Source organism: Ambystoma mexicanum, chromosome 6p (assembly GCF_040938575.1).
Source record: "Ambystoma mexicanum isolate Mex_15411 chromosome 6p, UKY_AmexF1_1, whole genome shotgun sequence".
NCBI classification, from domain to species: domain Eukaryota; kingdom Metazoa; phylum Chordata; class Amphibia; order Caudata; family Ambystomatidae; genus Ambystoma; species Ambystoma mexicanum.
Window position 1 is genome coordinate 268,478,392 of NC_090935.1, and position 17,004 is coordinate 268,495,395.

Here is a 17,004-nt window from a genome sequence, read left to right on the forward strand (position 1 = left end):
TCTCTGGGGTAATAGGAAATTGCCAATAGCCATTATGCCTGAATACAGTGCAGCACTATAGGAACATGTATAATTGTTGCTCTGTATTCTGTTCGCCACTCTTGTCTGTGAAGCACAGTCAGATTAACATGCTGTTAAAATAACGATATTCAAGCTGATGGCAAGTGAATGCATAACTGGCATGGCAATTATTTTTAAATATTATACATTGAATCATAGACTAATTAAGGGATCATTCCAAATAATGCAATTTGTTTTAGAATAACAATTAAATGATTCTAATCCATAATCTTCCCCATTACAGTAATCATCATCTCTTAGTGAATAATGGTCTAAATGAAGATACTTATCTTAGATGTTTGCAGGCTTTATGTCTCATTTGCATGCATCATACAGACGAAATAGCAGGAAAAACAAATGTGTGTTTCGTTCTTCATTCCTCAGATATGTTGTGACTTGCAGAACACTGCGTACTAGAGGAATGTGTGGAAATTCAGGGACATTTTGGAAGTCACTTCGCTCAAGCCTGTAACTATGTGATCCTGGGGCATTACCTGAAGTGGTAATGCCCCCCCTGCTCGGGGCCTATTGCTTAATTATTGCCCTTTGTCATTGTATGATTTGTAGTGAAAATGCTAACATTCCAATGTTCTAATAGAGCGTTAGACTGCGTTCCAATGACTGGAACAGGGTGGGGTAACAGACCGGCAGTCAATGTTATCGGCCCAAGCGAAGCGAGGACTTATAATGAGGGCACTAAGCCTTTACCTCCTGTTTCAGCCCTAGGAATGGGGGGTTAACACTATTAGTCTGATGTGGAGACCTAGGGTGTTGGCGGCACAAAATTCAGCTTGGAGGAGTGGCACCGGAGGCAGCATATACTGGCAGTTCCAGCCCATGTCTTTAGCATCCTATTGGCTGCCATCACTCCCATGTGTGCTCATAATAATAATAACAGTAATCATAATAATATCAAAATATCCAGTCCGAATATTTATCAAAGCCTTTTTACTATGTTTTTTGATGTGACATAAGAGTTTAGTGCCTGGCAAAAGCAATTTTTAGCTCTGCATTTTGATAAATCAAAAAGCTACTGCCCCATAAAATATCCTCTTCAGGTTGTTGTTCGGGGATTTCAGTGTATTTATTTCTACAACCTGTGCTACGTACTACGTTCTATCTGCCTTCCTGACATTTTAAAACTCCCAAATTGTGTGTAAGGAGGAGGGGAATGATACAAAATCTGAACTTGTTTCAGTTTCCCAGTCTGGTTTACAAAGGCATTTTACAATGGTGCAATCCTATTGAAAAACAGGTTGTAAATTAGGACCTGTATCTCTTCTCCGTCTTGGGAGGATAGCTCAGGGGCAACGTGCTCTTCTTGGAAGCAAGATGACGCTGAGTGCCACAGGTTCAATCCCTGTGTCCGCGCTTAGAAACCTCTGGGTATTAAGTGCGTTATAAATAACCAATCACCCTCACCATCTTTAGAAATTGGAGCATCCATGGTGTAGACATTTGGGTCTATCATAGGGGCAGATTTGAGCTCCGACAAGTCAGCAATTATTTGGCTCTAGTACTGAACGATATTGTCTGTCGGGTCAATATTGTATAATTATTATAGAACCGTTTTTTGAAGATGTGTTGAGAACTGTTTATTCTCAGAGATAACTATGTTTGTTGTGGTATTCTGTCTCGGGTGTAGATGGCCTCATCCCTACAGAAGCATAGAAAACTTTCCTAAACTGTTGATGCACATTCGAGCCATTTTTTTATTTTTTATTGTGTATGGATGCTTTTGTCATGTGCAGTGTGCTTGCCGCTTCTCTACACAACGTTCACTCTCTTGAACTCACTGTTGTTAAGGATCTCAAATCGACACAGCAGGTTCTCAGGGTCTTGGGGTGTCTCATTGTGTTCTACACTATTCAGCTGTTCATTGGACCCGGTGTTCTCTGCCTCTCTCTTGTGTATAGATGCGTTCTCTAATGGTCAATATTCCAGTGATCAGTTATAGTAATCTCTCAGTTTGTAGCTTAACCACTCGCATTGTTGTGTATCCCCCATATCCCTCAAGCAATGAATGACACACAGTAGTGGAAATCTGAATGGCGAGCAAGAAAGAACCACCATGTGACCGTATTGTGTGGAGTTGAGATGATGTATGTTGTGTGTGTTGAAGTGAATACAGTGTGGTGATAAGAGGGTATGATCGCAGCGTGATCCCTGCTTATTGTAGTGTGACTGAAGTTCTATCTATGACTGAACAATATGTTGTGTTGAGCCTGGTTGGTACTATGTTTTCAGATTATTGCTTCTTGAATGGAATATTGAATAATGCTTGTGTGTGCAATGTAGAGGTAGTTTCTGTTAATTGTGTGTTTTTTTTTAAATAAATTATATTAGTGTGTACTGTGTTCGCTGCACTGAGTGGAGCGTGAAGAATTGTATTTGTTTGCCTCTTTTCGAATATCCATTCGCAATTTGAGCAACAATATGGAGAGTTGTGCTTTTTAACTGAACTGGCCGTTTTGTTCAGCTGAGTCCCATGTCAACTAAACCTATCTCGACCTATAATTGACATTGTTGTTCTTACGCTAAGTATGCCACATTGCCACACCAGGGGACTCCTCTGTCCTACAACAGCAACGAGTTGATTGAAGCGTTTTTGAAATTTGAAAAACTGTATCACGAGTACAAATTATGTTTTCTGCAAAAATCAAAGGATTGTGCTATGTTAGAGTACACTACTAGAAACCAGGCAACTGAAGCATTATTTTTCATACAGATTCAATTCTGATGTGGGTGAAATGTAAACATATTTCATTTCTGGGCATGTTTTCTTGAAATGTGAAGCAGTGATTGTTGAAATTCCATTTAAGATCAGCATCTAGCCTGGTTCATTGCTTGCGAACTGTTCACGGTCTTGTGATGTTAAACTCCTGTGTTCCTGTGTTATGCCATTGCAGCCTACATCCTGTTCTACACAATGGACAAGAATTCCCCAATCGATAGCTGGGTGATGGAGTCAATCACCGGTGACCGACTCACACACCAAATCATGGAGCTCACTCTGGACACCATCTACTACTTCCGTATGCAAGCCCGCAATTCCAAAGGCGTTGGGCCCCTCTCCGAACCCATTCCATTCAGGACACCAAAAGGTTTGAATTTTAAGAAAAATGTTTTTTAATTGTTTACAATATGTTTTGCTAAAAATGATGATCTATTTTGTATCTTTCCTTTGGCCCCTTGATCCGGTATAGAAATAAATAGTGTTCGTTGTCGTAAATCAGACCATGCATGAATCGCATGCCAGTTGGGGTGTGGATACAGTATGTGTAGACATGGATATAGGAGTGTAGATCACCTACAAAAGAGGGATGTTGCAGAGGCCACCTGTCGAAGGCTGCACCCTTCCAGGCTGATCTCTGCATCTGGCTTCTCTTTCTCTCCACTTTTGGGGAGTCCCCCAAGTACCCCGTTATCGCATTGTGGCCCCACCCTGGTTTGGACAAAGACTCCCATGATTCCTCGCCATTGACTATGCTGGCTAGGGCTGATGAGAGATGTGTTCCACAAGACAAATATAAGGCATTGAACAATCTTTGGGGCCACCAACATAAGCTTGTATGTGTTGTTGGACTCCCTGCATGCAATATTTGCATAACTACACAACAGAATTGAAAATGGGTGACATTGCCTTTACTCTTCCATTGTAGGCTTTGTGCTGTAGAACGTATGAAGGTAATTTGAAAATGATGCCTGGCAGATAACATTTTCAATGAATTGCTATTGTATCTGCTGGCATTTCGCAGGTCCTATTGGCAGTTGTATGTCTGGAAAGCCACTGGTTTTATGCCAGCATAAACATCACCTGTTGGAGTAAAACAGAGTTTTGCAGGTGGGAAGTCTCAGTAAAAAAAAAAACATTTCCACTCCCATCTCCCACTGGGCTTGCTGGTCTTTTGTCGGTGCGTGTAATGCATAGTGCTATTGTGTTCTCCTTCTCCCTAGTAAACATGGCCATGATCTATTTCGCCTCTGTTGGTATTGAGTGCTTGATATTACAGTAGGTTACAGTCCAATTTGATGCACAATTTCTGACCAATGCCACAGCAAAACTACACTGACTCAATGAGAACATAGACTGCGAGAAAGAAGCACATACGCTTCCTTATTTAAAAGCTACAAAATCTTAGGAAAGCATTACAAAAGCATTCTAATTTTCAGAAACTAGGACACTAGCAAAAATCTATGAAAAGCAATGTCCACACCTAGAAGGGAACTGCTTTCCAGGATGATTGAACTATATCCTACCAGTTCAGAAGGCACACCTAAGATTTGCACCATGCAGTGGTCATATTGAAATGTGTTCACAGTGGAATCTGTTAATGAAGCAGGATATGCAAAACAAACATTGAGGGCTTGCAAGTAGCCGGACATTAAGGACACCAGTACATTATTTGTTACCACCAGTATCTTGAAGTTAGCACAACCACAAAACACCTCTTTGTCATGCATGCTCCTGATTTGAACCGAGTATGTATGGCGACCCCAGTCTGCATCACAGATGTACATTATGTGAGTTTGCACTGGCACTACATATCAGCCTGCCCATGAGAGGGGAATTCTCACCCAACACAATCTGCGAGTGGTCATTTGCATACGCATGAGACAGCACAGCCACAGGGTCTAGCACAGTATCTCCTAATGTGGTGCATGCACCGGTAGTCATGTAGACACGGTAGCTGTACGGTGTTATGCCTTGATGTGGTAGGGACTACGAGATGGAGGTGTGAGAAGTATATATACCACGTTTTAACCCCCACGTCACAAGGCCTGTCAAAGGTTTGCAACAAAAGCACTGTTTTCCTTTTCTGCATGTTGAATGGGCCATGCAAAAGATGGTACTCCCTTGTTCCAGTGCACTGGCAAAGGAGGTACGCCAGCCCATTATGCATATGAGAAGGTGCCATGGCGGCTACAGGTGTGAAAGATATCACTTCATGTACACCAATCTCACAAATTCCTAATATTGGACCACATAGATTGGAGTATTATACTGGTTTGCAGCTCTATATTTTTGCTTGGTTGCATTGAATTTAAATAAGTGCTCTCACATGTTCAGAATACTTGGGCTATAATGAATCTGCTAAAAGTCAAAGAAATTTAACTTCAACTTTTTTTATATCCACGCTGGGGGATTGCTGTTTTCCTTATACCAAAACATTGTTTATTTGACTAGTTCTTAATGCATTACCTTAGCAAGTTCTAAAGGATGGTATTATAAGTACAGGTTTTAGCTTCTAATCGTCTCCAATGCCTTTCTTACAGTGATTAGTGAAATAACTTGAAACATTTTTAAGCCTATATTAGCAGTAGGGGTTTGACTCACCTTGAAAGATTCAAATCAGGGCTTGACATGTTCAAACCAGAATTTGAGCTCATCATATAGATGTCAGTTATCGACATGGATGGAATACAGCTCTTTGCAATACTGAATTGTATGATACTGGACTGCTATCCGAGAATTCAGTATTACTGGTGGCTAAGTATATGAAACTATATGGATACAAAGAATTAACACAAATGAAAAAAGAAAGATGAAACACTTTTAAAAAAAAACATTGTGTACATTTTAGAAATGCACATATAATCTTGTCCTTAAACATGACCAGCACATGTTTCACGGTGTCTGTGCAGCAGCGCAAATGACATGCTTGCTAGTCACCTCGTGTTTGATCATGTGTATTTTATGAACAAAAAGGATACAGAACTTAATCTGAACCTAGGTGTGCTACCCCTCGCTCTCCAAACGGATTTGCTTCAATTTTGTGTAAATATAATATATAATTCCATCAATTTCAAAATCATCACTCTGTGATCAATTGTTAAAATCATGAAGATTGTTATCTTCTGTTTATTGCTGAAGTTTGGGCATCATGCACTCAATTAGCACCATATAAGTATGTTATGCCAATGCATTTCGGACACAGTCCGTCATCAGGGCTCTAGGTGCTCTCATTTATACTCTTAAGTGGCTATGCTAGCCTCCCTCCTTTCGTGATGCTCTGTGATGCCTCAATTTCATATGTTCACGGTTGACCTGTATCGACCGTCAGCAACTCGCTTATCCCGTATCGTTGATCATGTGTATCTTGTCATTGTGGAATGGAAAAAAACATTTTACTATCCCTGTTTAATGGCTAGACATGCAACTGGGACTGCAGTGGTTTATACTGTTGCTATTTCATTTAAAAGAAAATGTATGACAGGGTTGTGTGATGAACTGAAATGTATTACCCCCTTTAATTGGCAGAAGCACCGATGTGGCAGAAAAAAACAGAAGATTTTGTCCACTTTCCATAGTGTAAACCCTCCTGGAATACTTCAAGCCATATATTCCAGTAAAGATACACCAGTACTTTGACTAAGCAGTACTGCGATGAGGCAGCCCTCCCCGAATGCAATGAAAAAGAGCAGCAATGTTCTAGTCGTTCAGTCATTGAGAAGACCAACTCGAGGTTAGAAAGAGACAAGGGACAATAACCTTGTTGTCGAAGGAGCAGTAGGCAAAGTAGTTGTAGCAGCAGAGTTAGAAGCAGTAGCTGTAAAGACCAAAGACTTCAGAAAGAAAGGAGCAGGAGTAACAAATGGAACAGAGGAGATTATAGCAGTAATAACGAAGAAGTGGGTGAGCAACAGAAAAATGAACTCCCAACTGGGGACAAATACTAAAATGTCCAACCAAATATCAGAAATGCCAGCTACCTGCTTTGAGAGGGGAAGCGTGACTATTTGGCAATAGGCAACAAGTCAGAGCGAGACACGCAACGATATTCCCATGGAGGTGACAGGCAGCGCGTGGAAGGCTCTTGATGCAAAGCCTCGGACTGGTGACAGTGGACAGCAGGGTCAGGGTACATGGAGGTGGAGAGGGTGTGCCCCTGAGGTGCATAGTTTTGTCTAATTCCGCTGCAACACCAAGGGAAGGATCCGGAGAGAAGAGCCGATGATGCCACTTGGAGCAGGAACTATCCTGAAAGTTCCCTTGGGACCAGCTAGCGAGTGGGACAGGGAGTCGAGAGTCAGATCAACCAACGCGGCTCTAGTTGGGACCACTGGAAACAGCTTAAAGGTGAACTGGGTTGCAGCGCTGAAGCTTAAGGTAACTGTAAGGCAAAAGGTGTTCTGGCAACTAAAAGGGGACAGTGGTATGGCATGAGGTACAGAAAGAAGGGGAGAAAGTGAGACCAGTGTTTGAAAAGGAATTAAGTGCTACGTTTGGGAACTGAGTGATAAAGTGGGTGGAAGAGTAAACCCACTTTACCAAAAAGGTACACATAAACAGGCAGCTTTACAAAGCTTTACAAAGCCATGTGTGGGTTCTTCTCTTCCTCATCCCAGTGATAGGAGAACATAGCATTGTTAGTACTGTGCAGAAGAGTATACCAAGCTTACCAAACACAAGGGAAACCACACAATGAAGCATTTGTTAACACATAACCTTTTGTAAATAATACAATACGTGTAAGGGGACTGCCCCCCAAACTCCCTGCATCAATGAACTCTATAGGGGAAGGAGGCCACTTTCCCTAATAGGAAAATGATTAAGAAGACCAGGGGAAGTGGATTGTCCCACTTCGCACTTTCTTTTGAAATACTTTACTTGTTACTCCACCTGTGGGAGCATTAATTTATAGAACGGAATCAGGCTACAAAGAAATAGCCAAGAGACATTATGTTTTTCCTGGCTGACTATTGTGTCACATTTTGAGTGTGAGGGTCAGAATAAGTTTTGGATACAGGACAGTGAACATTATTTTGAACATCCTAACAGCGACTGTCTCATTAGTTCATTTTGTTGACAAAGGGAAACCCCTCACAGAGTTAGGGTTAGTAAGGCATGTTTTCCAAGCCCGTTTTTATCATTCAATTAAAAGTATTTGGCAGCAAAACCATTACCTGTGTCAGTCTCCTTACTCCAACCCCTCACAGTTAACAATGCCCATGTCATGCTTTGCGTTCCCCTTTGCACCATTTCAAATAGGCACAGGGGAACGTTACTATTGTCTGTGTATGTCACAGAGAATTCTGTTTTTGGTTTAGGGATGCATGTTGAAAAGCAGAGAAATGCTCCTTAATTGGTGCAATTATGCAAAGGAGTTGAACAAGGCATCTGAATGTGTGCATCCGTGATCTGCATATTAAGAAACCCTTTGAGAATAAGTAGCACATTGTTGTTGTTGATGCAAGTGATGATATTTGCAAGGGCATCTCATGACATGTGCAAAAAAGGTTTGGAGAATATGTCCCACCCTTTCTTAAAATCCACATGATTTTAAACGTGTTTTTAACCCAGTTCTAATCATTCTAACATATGGCTCAAATTGAGTCGGGTCGCTTCGTACTTATTTGGGCCTTCACTGACTTAGTTTGATCTTTCATTTGTGTTTTCAAATTGATTGCTACACACAGAAAAAGATATTCAGTGTCTGTGCCCATAACTTTCATGGCTTATATTTCTGAACTCTCAGGTGGCAAATAAACACCCTCATTGTGATACGTGTATCAATGATGCACTACCTCTTTGACAGCAATCCCTGAAGTCATATGTTGATCGATTTGATTTAAGAACAGAGACAGTGTCATAGAGCTCTTTTCCAATGTAGTCCAGTCTGTGTTGTAGTCTTTGTAGCCTTAGTATGAATGTCCTCTGTTATGGATATGTTGAGGAAACCAAAGTCTTTAAGGGAGTTTAGAGCTTAATGTATTGCATACTTAATTTCCACATATGTTTAGCTATTAAATAACCCTGGTATGGTATTCACAAATATTCAAGACCAGCATAATCTTCATTTACACATGTTGTAAATTACACGCATAGTCGGTCTCATTCACAGATAATCAATAAACTGATCACTGAAAATGTGGGCTTACATGGTGTGAGGGTGTAGGAGTAAGACTAGGACAGAGCGTTGGCATGTTGATTGGCAAAGACTTTTATTAATAATTGAAATGAGGGGGACTTGGAGGAAATCCTAACCATCCCTACCTCTAAGATGTATTACTATGCCTCAAAGTTCACCCTCAAGTGTCCAAATCCTAATCTATCCCTCATAAGCTACACTCAACATTTGGTGAAAAGGTACACGTCTCTTGGCTGCCTGCCTACAGCCCAGCTTTGTAGTTCAAAACAAAGGTTCCAAAAATGTGTAGAAAAGCATGCAAAAGTTCCACAAGACTCAAGGGGTTGATTCCCTTTCTCTGGAGTTTGTCCAACTGTATCCAATATTGTCTCTATGTCTTCAATAGTCAAGATAGGTCCTTGTCTTTACTGGGCTGGCCTGACTCCCAGGCCCTTCCGACAAGGAAGGATGGCCTGGACGCCATTTCCAAGCAGTCCTGAGGGTTACAGACCCAGCTCCCAGGTACTGTGATGAGAAATGTTGCCCTGGTGCTCTCTTCCAAGTTGTGCTGAAGGTCTCTGACCCTTTCTGATCTTCCGCTCCATTGTTGCGCGTCCCAGACTATGTTCTGAGCATGTCTTCTTTGGTCCATGCTTCTGCCAAGTGGGGTACTAAACATTCTTGTTCTCGCAGTTCTCTCTCTCTCTCTCTCTGTCTTCACTTTCGCCCATAGCCTTGATTTACTCAGATGCCAAGGTCTCTGAGTGTCGCTTATATTTGTAAGCTTCATATTCCTCTTTATTACTGTTCGGGGTGTATTTCCCCAACATTGGTCGTAGACCATCTTCAGTTGATTTCTCTCACAGTTTTCTTTATTGGATCTCTCTTCAAATCACAGCCTTGGTTTACTCCCCTGCCAAAGTCTGTGAGTGTCACTTGTTTATGCAAAGTGTGTATCTTTAGCTGGTCTCCCATCAGGCCACAGCTTTCGTTTACCACCCTGCCAAGGTATGTGAGTGTCACTTGTAGATGCAAAGTGCCTATCTTTATCTGATCTCTCTTCAAGCCACAGCCTTGGTTTACACCCCTGTCAAGGTCTGGGAGTACTACTTGCACATGCAAAGCTTGTTTCTCTCTGTTACTGTTTGGGATCTGCTTTCCCATTGTGGATTCCAGACCCCCTTCATTTGGTGTCTCTGCCCTTGTGACGATTCATTATGTGCTTCGCTTCGGGCCTTCCGCACCCTCTTAGTCTCCACAGTCCGCCGTCACCCTTCTGTTGTTTGCATGTCTGCCAGCAGCTTCTGCCACCTCTGGATCACCAGGGCCTTCCCCAGTTGTCTGTGTGTCTCCACTGTGGTTCCACAGTTTATTTGCTGCCCTGCTCCGGCCTCCTTCACCGGTGGGTATCCTTACCCTTCTCGGGTCTGCCTTCTGCTTTGTGGGCCTTCTGAAAGTGTGCCTCTTCCCCGGACAGTGTCTGTTTCTTTACTCTGCTGGTCTGCGTTTACATTGCCAGACTCCCGGCCCATGCTGAGCCAAAACCAAAGATGCCATCGTTCTCCTCCCTCTCTGCTTTTGAATGACAGCTGACCAATAGAATCTTCCAAAAGACTAGAACATGTGCGTTCATTCTTGTTAGTGATCTCCGTTAATCATGGCCACTTCCTCGTCCCAGTACTAACTACCTGGGATATGCTACAAAAACAAATGGGGGCATTAGGTGGTGTGGAACTGGAGGGTTTTTGAGGGAAGGTGGGAGGGTCAAAGGGATACTGCGTTCTCCCAACTTCATCACTGCTCCCAGTGGTGTTTTGCCCTCCAATGAGATCCACCCGCTGAGTACCACCCCCAGAGGCACTATTGGATAGCAACCTGACCTCCCTGGCCTCATGGGAAGGGGCTCCTCCATCAGAAGCAGTCATGATAACTTTGGGCTCTTCACAGTGGGTATTATGTCACACATGTGTATTGTACACACAAACATACTAAGGTATTAGAATAATGTTTTCCTGGCTACCAATCTTGTTCAGATCTCTATAGTGTTTTCCCTTAAACACCTTGCAAATCTGGCAGTAGTTAGTACAGCTGCATATGCCTAATTCACCATCTACAAAAAAAATAACCTATTAGAAAGATCATGTAGAAATGACTACTACTGTGTGGGTATTAGCTAGCATGTGCTTTGCTCTTCTCTTACCACTGCGACATTGAATGGACACTTAGAAATCTGGAGGTAAATGAGTATCAAGTAATACATGTATGTAGAGTACACACTGCTAAGTTACAGTTATTTGATGTTTTATCACCTGCACTATGTATAACGTTTGCAGACATAAGTTACGCATGCACCTGAAAAACATGTTGTGGCTCAGATTCTGCAATTGCCACTGCACAGGACTTTATAGACAAATGTGTTTAGAAACAATAATGCCCCTTCCTACAGGATTATGTCAATAGCATTGGGACGGAGACATGTTCATAGTAATGCTGATGTTCATGTAGTCGCTTCATTGTACATTTCTTGAGTATTGGTACTATGGTACTAAAGCAAAGGACATGCAGACTAGTTAATTGAACATGCAGGAAACTGTGAGTTACTGATTCATTGTCGAATTATTAGAATCATCCTAGTGGTGAGCAGGTCAAACATGAAACTAACTCTTAATCTTTGTGTTTCTATGTCTACTTCTGTATTTTCTTAAGCACTGCTTACACCTGAAATGTTATCTTGGTGCTTAGAGTAAATCTGTCTTAATCATTGAAGAAAAATATTTTAAGAAACCCTTAATTAAACTGAATAATTAGGGGAAAAGACTGTATTTCTCAGCATTCGAAACAAAAGGTCTGCATGCAGATGGTACCAATAAGTCATGACGACCAGGTCAAAAGGAATGCAACAGAGGAGTGAGGAGAAGTGTAGAACAATTTATCAAATGGCTTAGCTTTAGAGGTTTGTTGTACAGAGATGACACCCTTTACCTAACATCCCCTGTGAGTATAATCCCAACCCAACATTCTGGGAACATAAACAGGCTATGTTTGAACTGTATCATTTACAGAGTAGCTGTATGTACATTTACATTGTGTACACGTATACACATTTACAGTTAATGTATCTGGTTTTATGTTATCAAAATAGTAAATCAAAACCAAAGGTGGTCACTAAACTCTGTTCTGCAGCAGCAACCTGCCTCTTTTTTTCTTGCTACTTGTCAATGTTCACAAGCATCATTTAATTTAAATCAAATCTCTGTAGGTTATATTATGGGCAACAACGGACAATGTACCTTCAAGTCATCACTTCTTATCAGCTTCCATATTGCTTAAATACTTTCATCAACTATAGGAAAGTGTATATACTTTTTAATGTTCTCCAAGAAACATTTTAAATTAAACATTGATCTGGATTTTCTGTCACACCATTATCAGGTTTTGGCATCAGAGGAAACATACATTTTATGATTTAAATTCAATTGCAAATTCTCATTCACAGGTTTATGAAATATATCAATATGTTTCTGTTGATTTATTTATGAAATGCAGACTGTCCTGGATTAACATTAGGAATCTAACCGTATGCCTGGGTTTAGGAAACTATATATTTCTGAAATAATAGGAACTAGCCACCCATCTGGCTTAACATTGAGGTTCTGTTTAAAGTAGAGTCCTTTCTTGTTCGTGCAAGGGTATTGAAAAGGTTTCACTGGCCATTTAAACTGACATACTAACCTCCCTCTTATCTCCCTAGAATGGTGTGGCTGAACTCAAAATGTGTTTAACTATGGCTTCCACAGATGAGGTGTTAAATAATCCTCTGTAACCTGTACAATATTTAAGGAATAGAACCCGAGCGGCGGAGGCATTACCGAAGGCCCCGGGGCATTACCAGAGTCGGTAATGCCCCCGCCGCGAGGGTTCTATTGCTATTAGTATCCCAGCCTGCAAAATTTGCGTGACCAGGGCACTAAAAGCAATTTTTTCTGTCCCGAAATGCTGCAGCGTTTCAACGCTGCAGCGTTTTGGAACAGAAAAAAAATGACCAAGAAAATGGCCGCCGCCATGGAAAGGGAAAACAGAGTCCGTTTTCCCTTTCCATGGCGGCCATCGGGAGCAGACGCGCTGGGAACACAAGTGTTCCCAGCGCGTCTGCTCCTGCAAAAGGATAAAAAAAAAGGGAAGTGGGGTTGGGATGGCGAAAAAAAAAAAATAATAATGTACCTGCGTCCCCGGCGGGGGATGAGGGAAGCCCCCAGCCGTGTGGAGGCACAGAGTCGGGATGGCCCTGCTCCGTGCCTCCAAATGGCTGGAGGCTTCCCTCGTTCCCCGCCGGGGACGCAGTATCAAGAAGGTAAGTTGGGGGGGCGGGTGGGAGGAATGGGAGGGAAGGGAAGGTTAAAAATAAATAAAAATAAAAGACTTACCCGAGTCCCCGGTGGGGAGCGAAGGCAGCCTCTCAGCCACGGGGAGGCTCGGAGTGGGGATGGCCCTGTTTGGAGCCTCCTCATTGGCTGAGGGGCTGCCACGCCCCCCGCCGAGGACAAAGGCAGTGGAATCTCGATGGAGGGATTCCCGGCCGGGTAGGGACCTGGCGAGAGGCAATCAGAATGCTTTTTGCATTCTGATTGTCTCTCACCGGGGTACTAATATGAACTAGTTCACGGTTCCAGTGTTAACAAACTCCTGTGAAACTACAGGGTTTGGGCTACTTGGCTTATGTCAGAATCACAGCACACTTTTTGCACTGAAATTGTTATGTCATTACATGTTAACTCAGTTCTCAAGTGGCTTTGGCTTTTGTCAGAAAGCAATGTACATTTTGTACTGAAAATGTAATGGCTTTCTATTGTTAACCTCTTCTGCAATGGCTTAAATTACTGTCCAACCCATTCATTGATATAGCCGGTGAAGAATTGATGAGGACATATTTCTAATTGTGCTGGGGTTTTTATACTAACTTCTGGGTTTGACTTTTAAGGCACAGGACCGGTAAGAAATCTACCAGCTCTAGGCAGCTTCACCCAGTCATCTATGTCTCCTGCTATCCGTTGGCAATCAAAGTTTTTCTCAGGGAATCTGGTCCCATTTAGGCAATTTTCTGCATCTGGTTTCTCTGGACAAGGCCTTTATAGGGGGACCTCCAACTATCTCCAAGGTGTTATCCCACTTCAGCTTTTCCCTTGCGGGCATTGTTCCCCCATCTGCAGACTTGTTGAAATTGTAGAGCTCTCCAGAATTCCTGTGTATTTGGGTTTACATAGATGATAAATTGTCCTGCACGGTGTCATCTGACAATGTAATTTTACATTGGACACATTTTCTCATTGGTTTCCTTAAGAGGGTGACACTCACAGTCATACACCGCTCATTAAGAAAAGTCCAGGATGTTTAGCCATATGACAAGGGAGATTTCTATAAGATTTGGACCCACCTCCATTCCCCCCCCCATAACTTTGATTCAGAACATATCCCTATATTCAGGGACACATAACATCCTCTATAGCATGACATATGGCAGAGTTATTACATTATTTTAATGTATTAATTATTGTTAAATATTAAAATGTCAAGACTTATATTGAGGGACATACTCTTGAATCCGCAATTTTCATCACGTTCTCAAAAAACCAAACTTTTATTTTGATAAGTTACATTATGTGCAGTTGTAAATGGATATGTGTATACAAAGAGGCCCATTTAAGCTATTCATAACCTTGAGGTTGGGTAATTTACAAATACCTAGAAAACAATCATGAACTGAATGTATCTTATAGCCATAGTTTGAAATCAGGCTGGATCTTAGTTTTTTGATGTATTGTACTCTGAAAAGACATTGGGCCACATTACGAGGTAGGAGGTAGCCATGATGCTATTAGCACCTTGACTACGCCCTTACCGCATTCTGGGTCCGGGTTCCCGAAATATGGACTTACCGGGTCATTCCAACCTTGGAGGACCCGGTAAATCCCCATTCAGGGAACCATTCCTCATTCCCATTCGAGCCCCCGTAGGGATCAATGGGAATGGAGATGGAGCAAATAACGGTACCGCAATTTGTGGTACCGTTATTAGCTCTGAAGTCCCTTAACGGGTCCCTTCCATAACGCCTGGTAAAACCAGGCATTAAGGAAGGGACCCGCTAAGGGACCTCGGAATAGGGTGGTAAGGGATTACTGGCACCGGTGTCCTTACCGTTGCCGGTAATCCCTTACCACCTTCCTTGTAATGAGGCCCATTATCTATAAAAAATGTGAGAGGCCAAGCCCAATCTCACGAAGACTAGTCCTACTGCAAAAGTGAGGCTGGTGGAATACAATATGTGTATTGGCTCTATTTTTCTAAAGATGCACATCTGCCTCTCTGTGTTTCAAGGCCAGATTAATGTGTTAAATTAATGAGTTATGAGCGGCCTAGAATGACAGATGCCTTCTTTGCCTAGATGACAACAAGGCTTCAAAACCATACATTTGAAAGAATATAGGCCAGGCTTTCATCTTCAATTGCATTGCAAAATATCTCACATGATGTGCAAAAACAGAACACCAGTCCCTGGGGTATTTTTCCTTGTGTTTCATAATCTGTAATGTAAGTTAATTCAACATGTGGAATGCATATTACTTTTTTAAGTCCAACTTTGGATTTCCTGTGTTTTTGAAGGCATGCAGATTTTAATTTGAAACGTTTTAAAGACAATCTGCATGAGAGAATACAGCACATGCTTTGCGGGTCCTGCATCATTTTTAGAACAGATTTGGCACATTGTGGAATTTATCAGTAATGCACAATATACTTTCTTTACCAAATGTGTCTTCAATTTACATTAAGCATGTTTGGCAGAAGACTAGCAGATTGAGATCTCGAGGGCCTGGATGGCTGATAATCAATAGTTTTAGATGCAAGAATGTTAGGATGCAGAGTACGTAGGGGCTGATTCATGGAATTATTTGCACTGAAAAACGGGGATTTGTGTGCCATTCTGCCCGCAAATCCCTGTTTAACAAATGAGGATTTGCGGGCAGAATGGCGCACAAATCACTGTTTTTCGGCACAAATAATTCCATGAATCAGCTTTAACTTGTATTTGTCGATCACCAGGAAGTGGATTGTTGGCAAGTATGGTGCCTACATCATAAGCCCATTAATATCTTGACTGCCGCATACTGCACATGCTGGAGCCAAATAGTCAACCATTTTCAGAGCCGGTGTTAAGCTGTAACAAAGGTGATTTTATTTTTTGTATAACAGACTCGGCGTCATAAATAGCTTTAATAACCAATTTTGAGACCTACATGCAGCAAAACAGGGGAACAGATGGGGTTAGAGCTTGCTAATATATATGGTCTGCAGTCCTGATGTCAGTACAGAAAAGCACTTCTTTTTTGGGGTGCCCTATATATCAACTGACATAGGTAGCAGAAGCTAATTCCGTTATGGTTGTGATATTGGTACAGCAATCACACGCAGCTGTGTGCAATACTTTGGTACAAGGATAGTGCTGATGCTGGGAGGGGGGCTAACCGACCACCAACCACCAATTAGATGCATTAAGGGATTATTGGCCTCCTGTGCCCTCCAATATGCAGTTGAGCCACCATAGTACTTTCTCCCAGCCAAATTCCAATAGAAGCAACTAAACATTGATGCACAGGCATGTATCTTGCAAACTGATAATTGTAGCTGTGCCGCTGCCAAATGGTGCACGCAGACATGCCATAACAACACTGTGCTCCCAGCTGCCATTTAAAGTACATGCTGAGATACAATCCTTTGCTTGAATACATTTACCACTGTTGGTGCACTGTGTGTTGATAGTGGGTCCCTCTTACAGTTAAATCTGAGAGTATTCTGTAGAAGAGACATTTGGATTTACATAGTGACACATTGTTTTATTTTGCTGGTGTATTCCTGATGAAATCAACAACAAATCTGCATGTGAAGCTCTCCAATTATCCTACCCTCTTCCCCTGCCTTGATGCCAAAGGCAGGGAGCCAAAGACAGAGCAGGCATGTGAATTGCAAGGATGCCCTGCTCCTATTGCTCGAAATCCCCCAGCAGATGCTTTGAAGAGCAACGATGGGGATGATGTCAAGC

General features: G+C 42.1%; 1 protein-coding gene across 5 annotated transcripts in view; it reads left to right on the top strand.

The window, feature by feature from the left end:
- DCC (DCC netrin 1 receptor) overlaps positions 1 to 17,004 on the top strand; it is a 1,439,988-nt gene that overhangs the window by 1,326,579 nt on the left and 96,405 nt on the right. For all 5 annotated transcript variants that reach the window (XM_069626983.1, XM_069626984.1, XM_069626982.1 and 2 more), the window contains exon 20: positions 2,970 to 3,164. In XM_069626983.1, the coding sequence (XP_069483084.1) occupies positions 2,970 to 3,164 (195 nt within the window). The remainder of the gene's footprint in view (positions 1 to 2,969; positions 3,165 to 17,004) is intronic.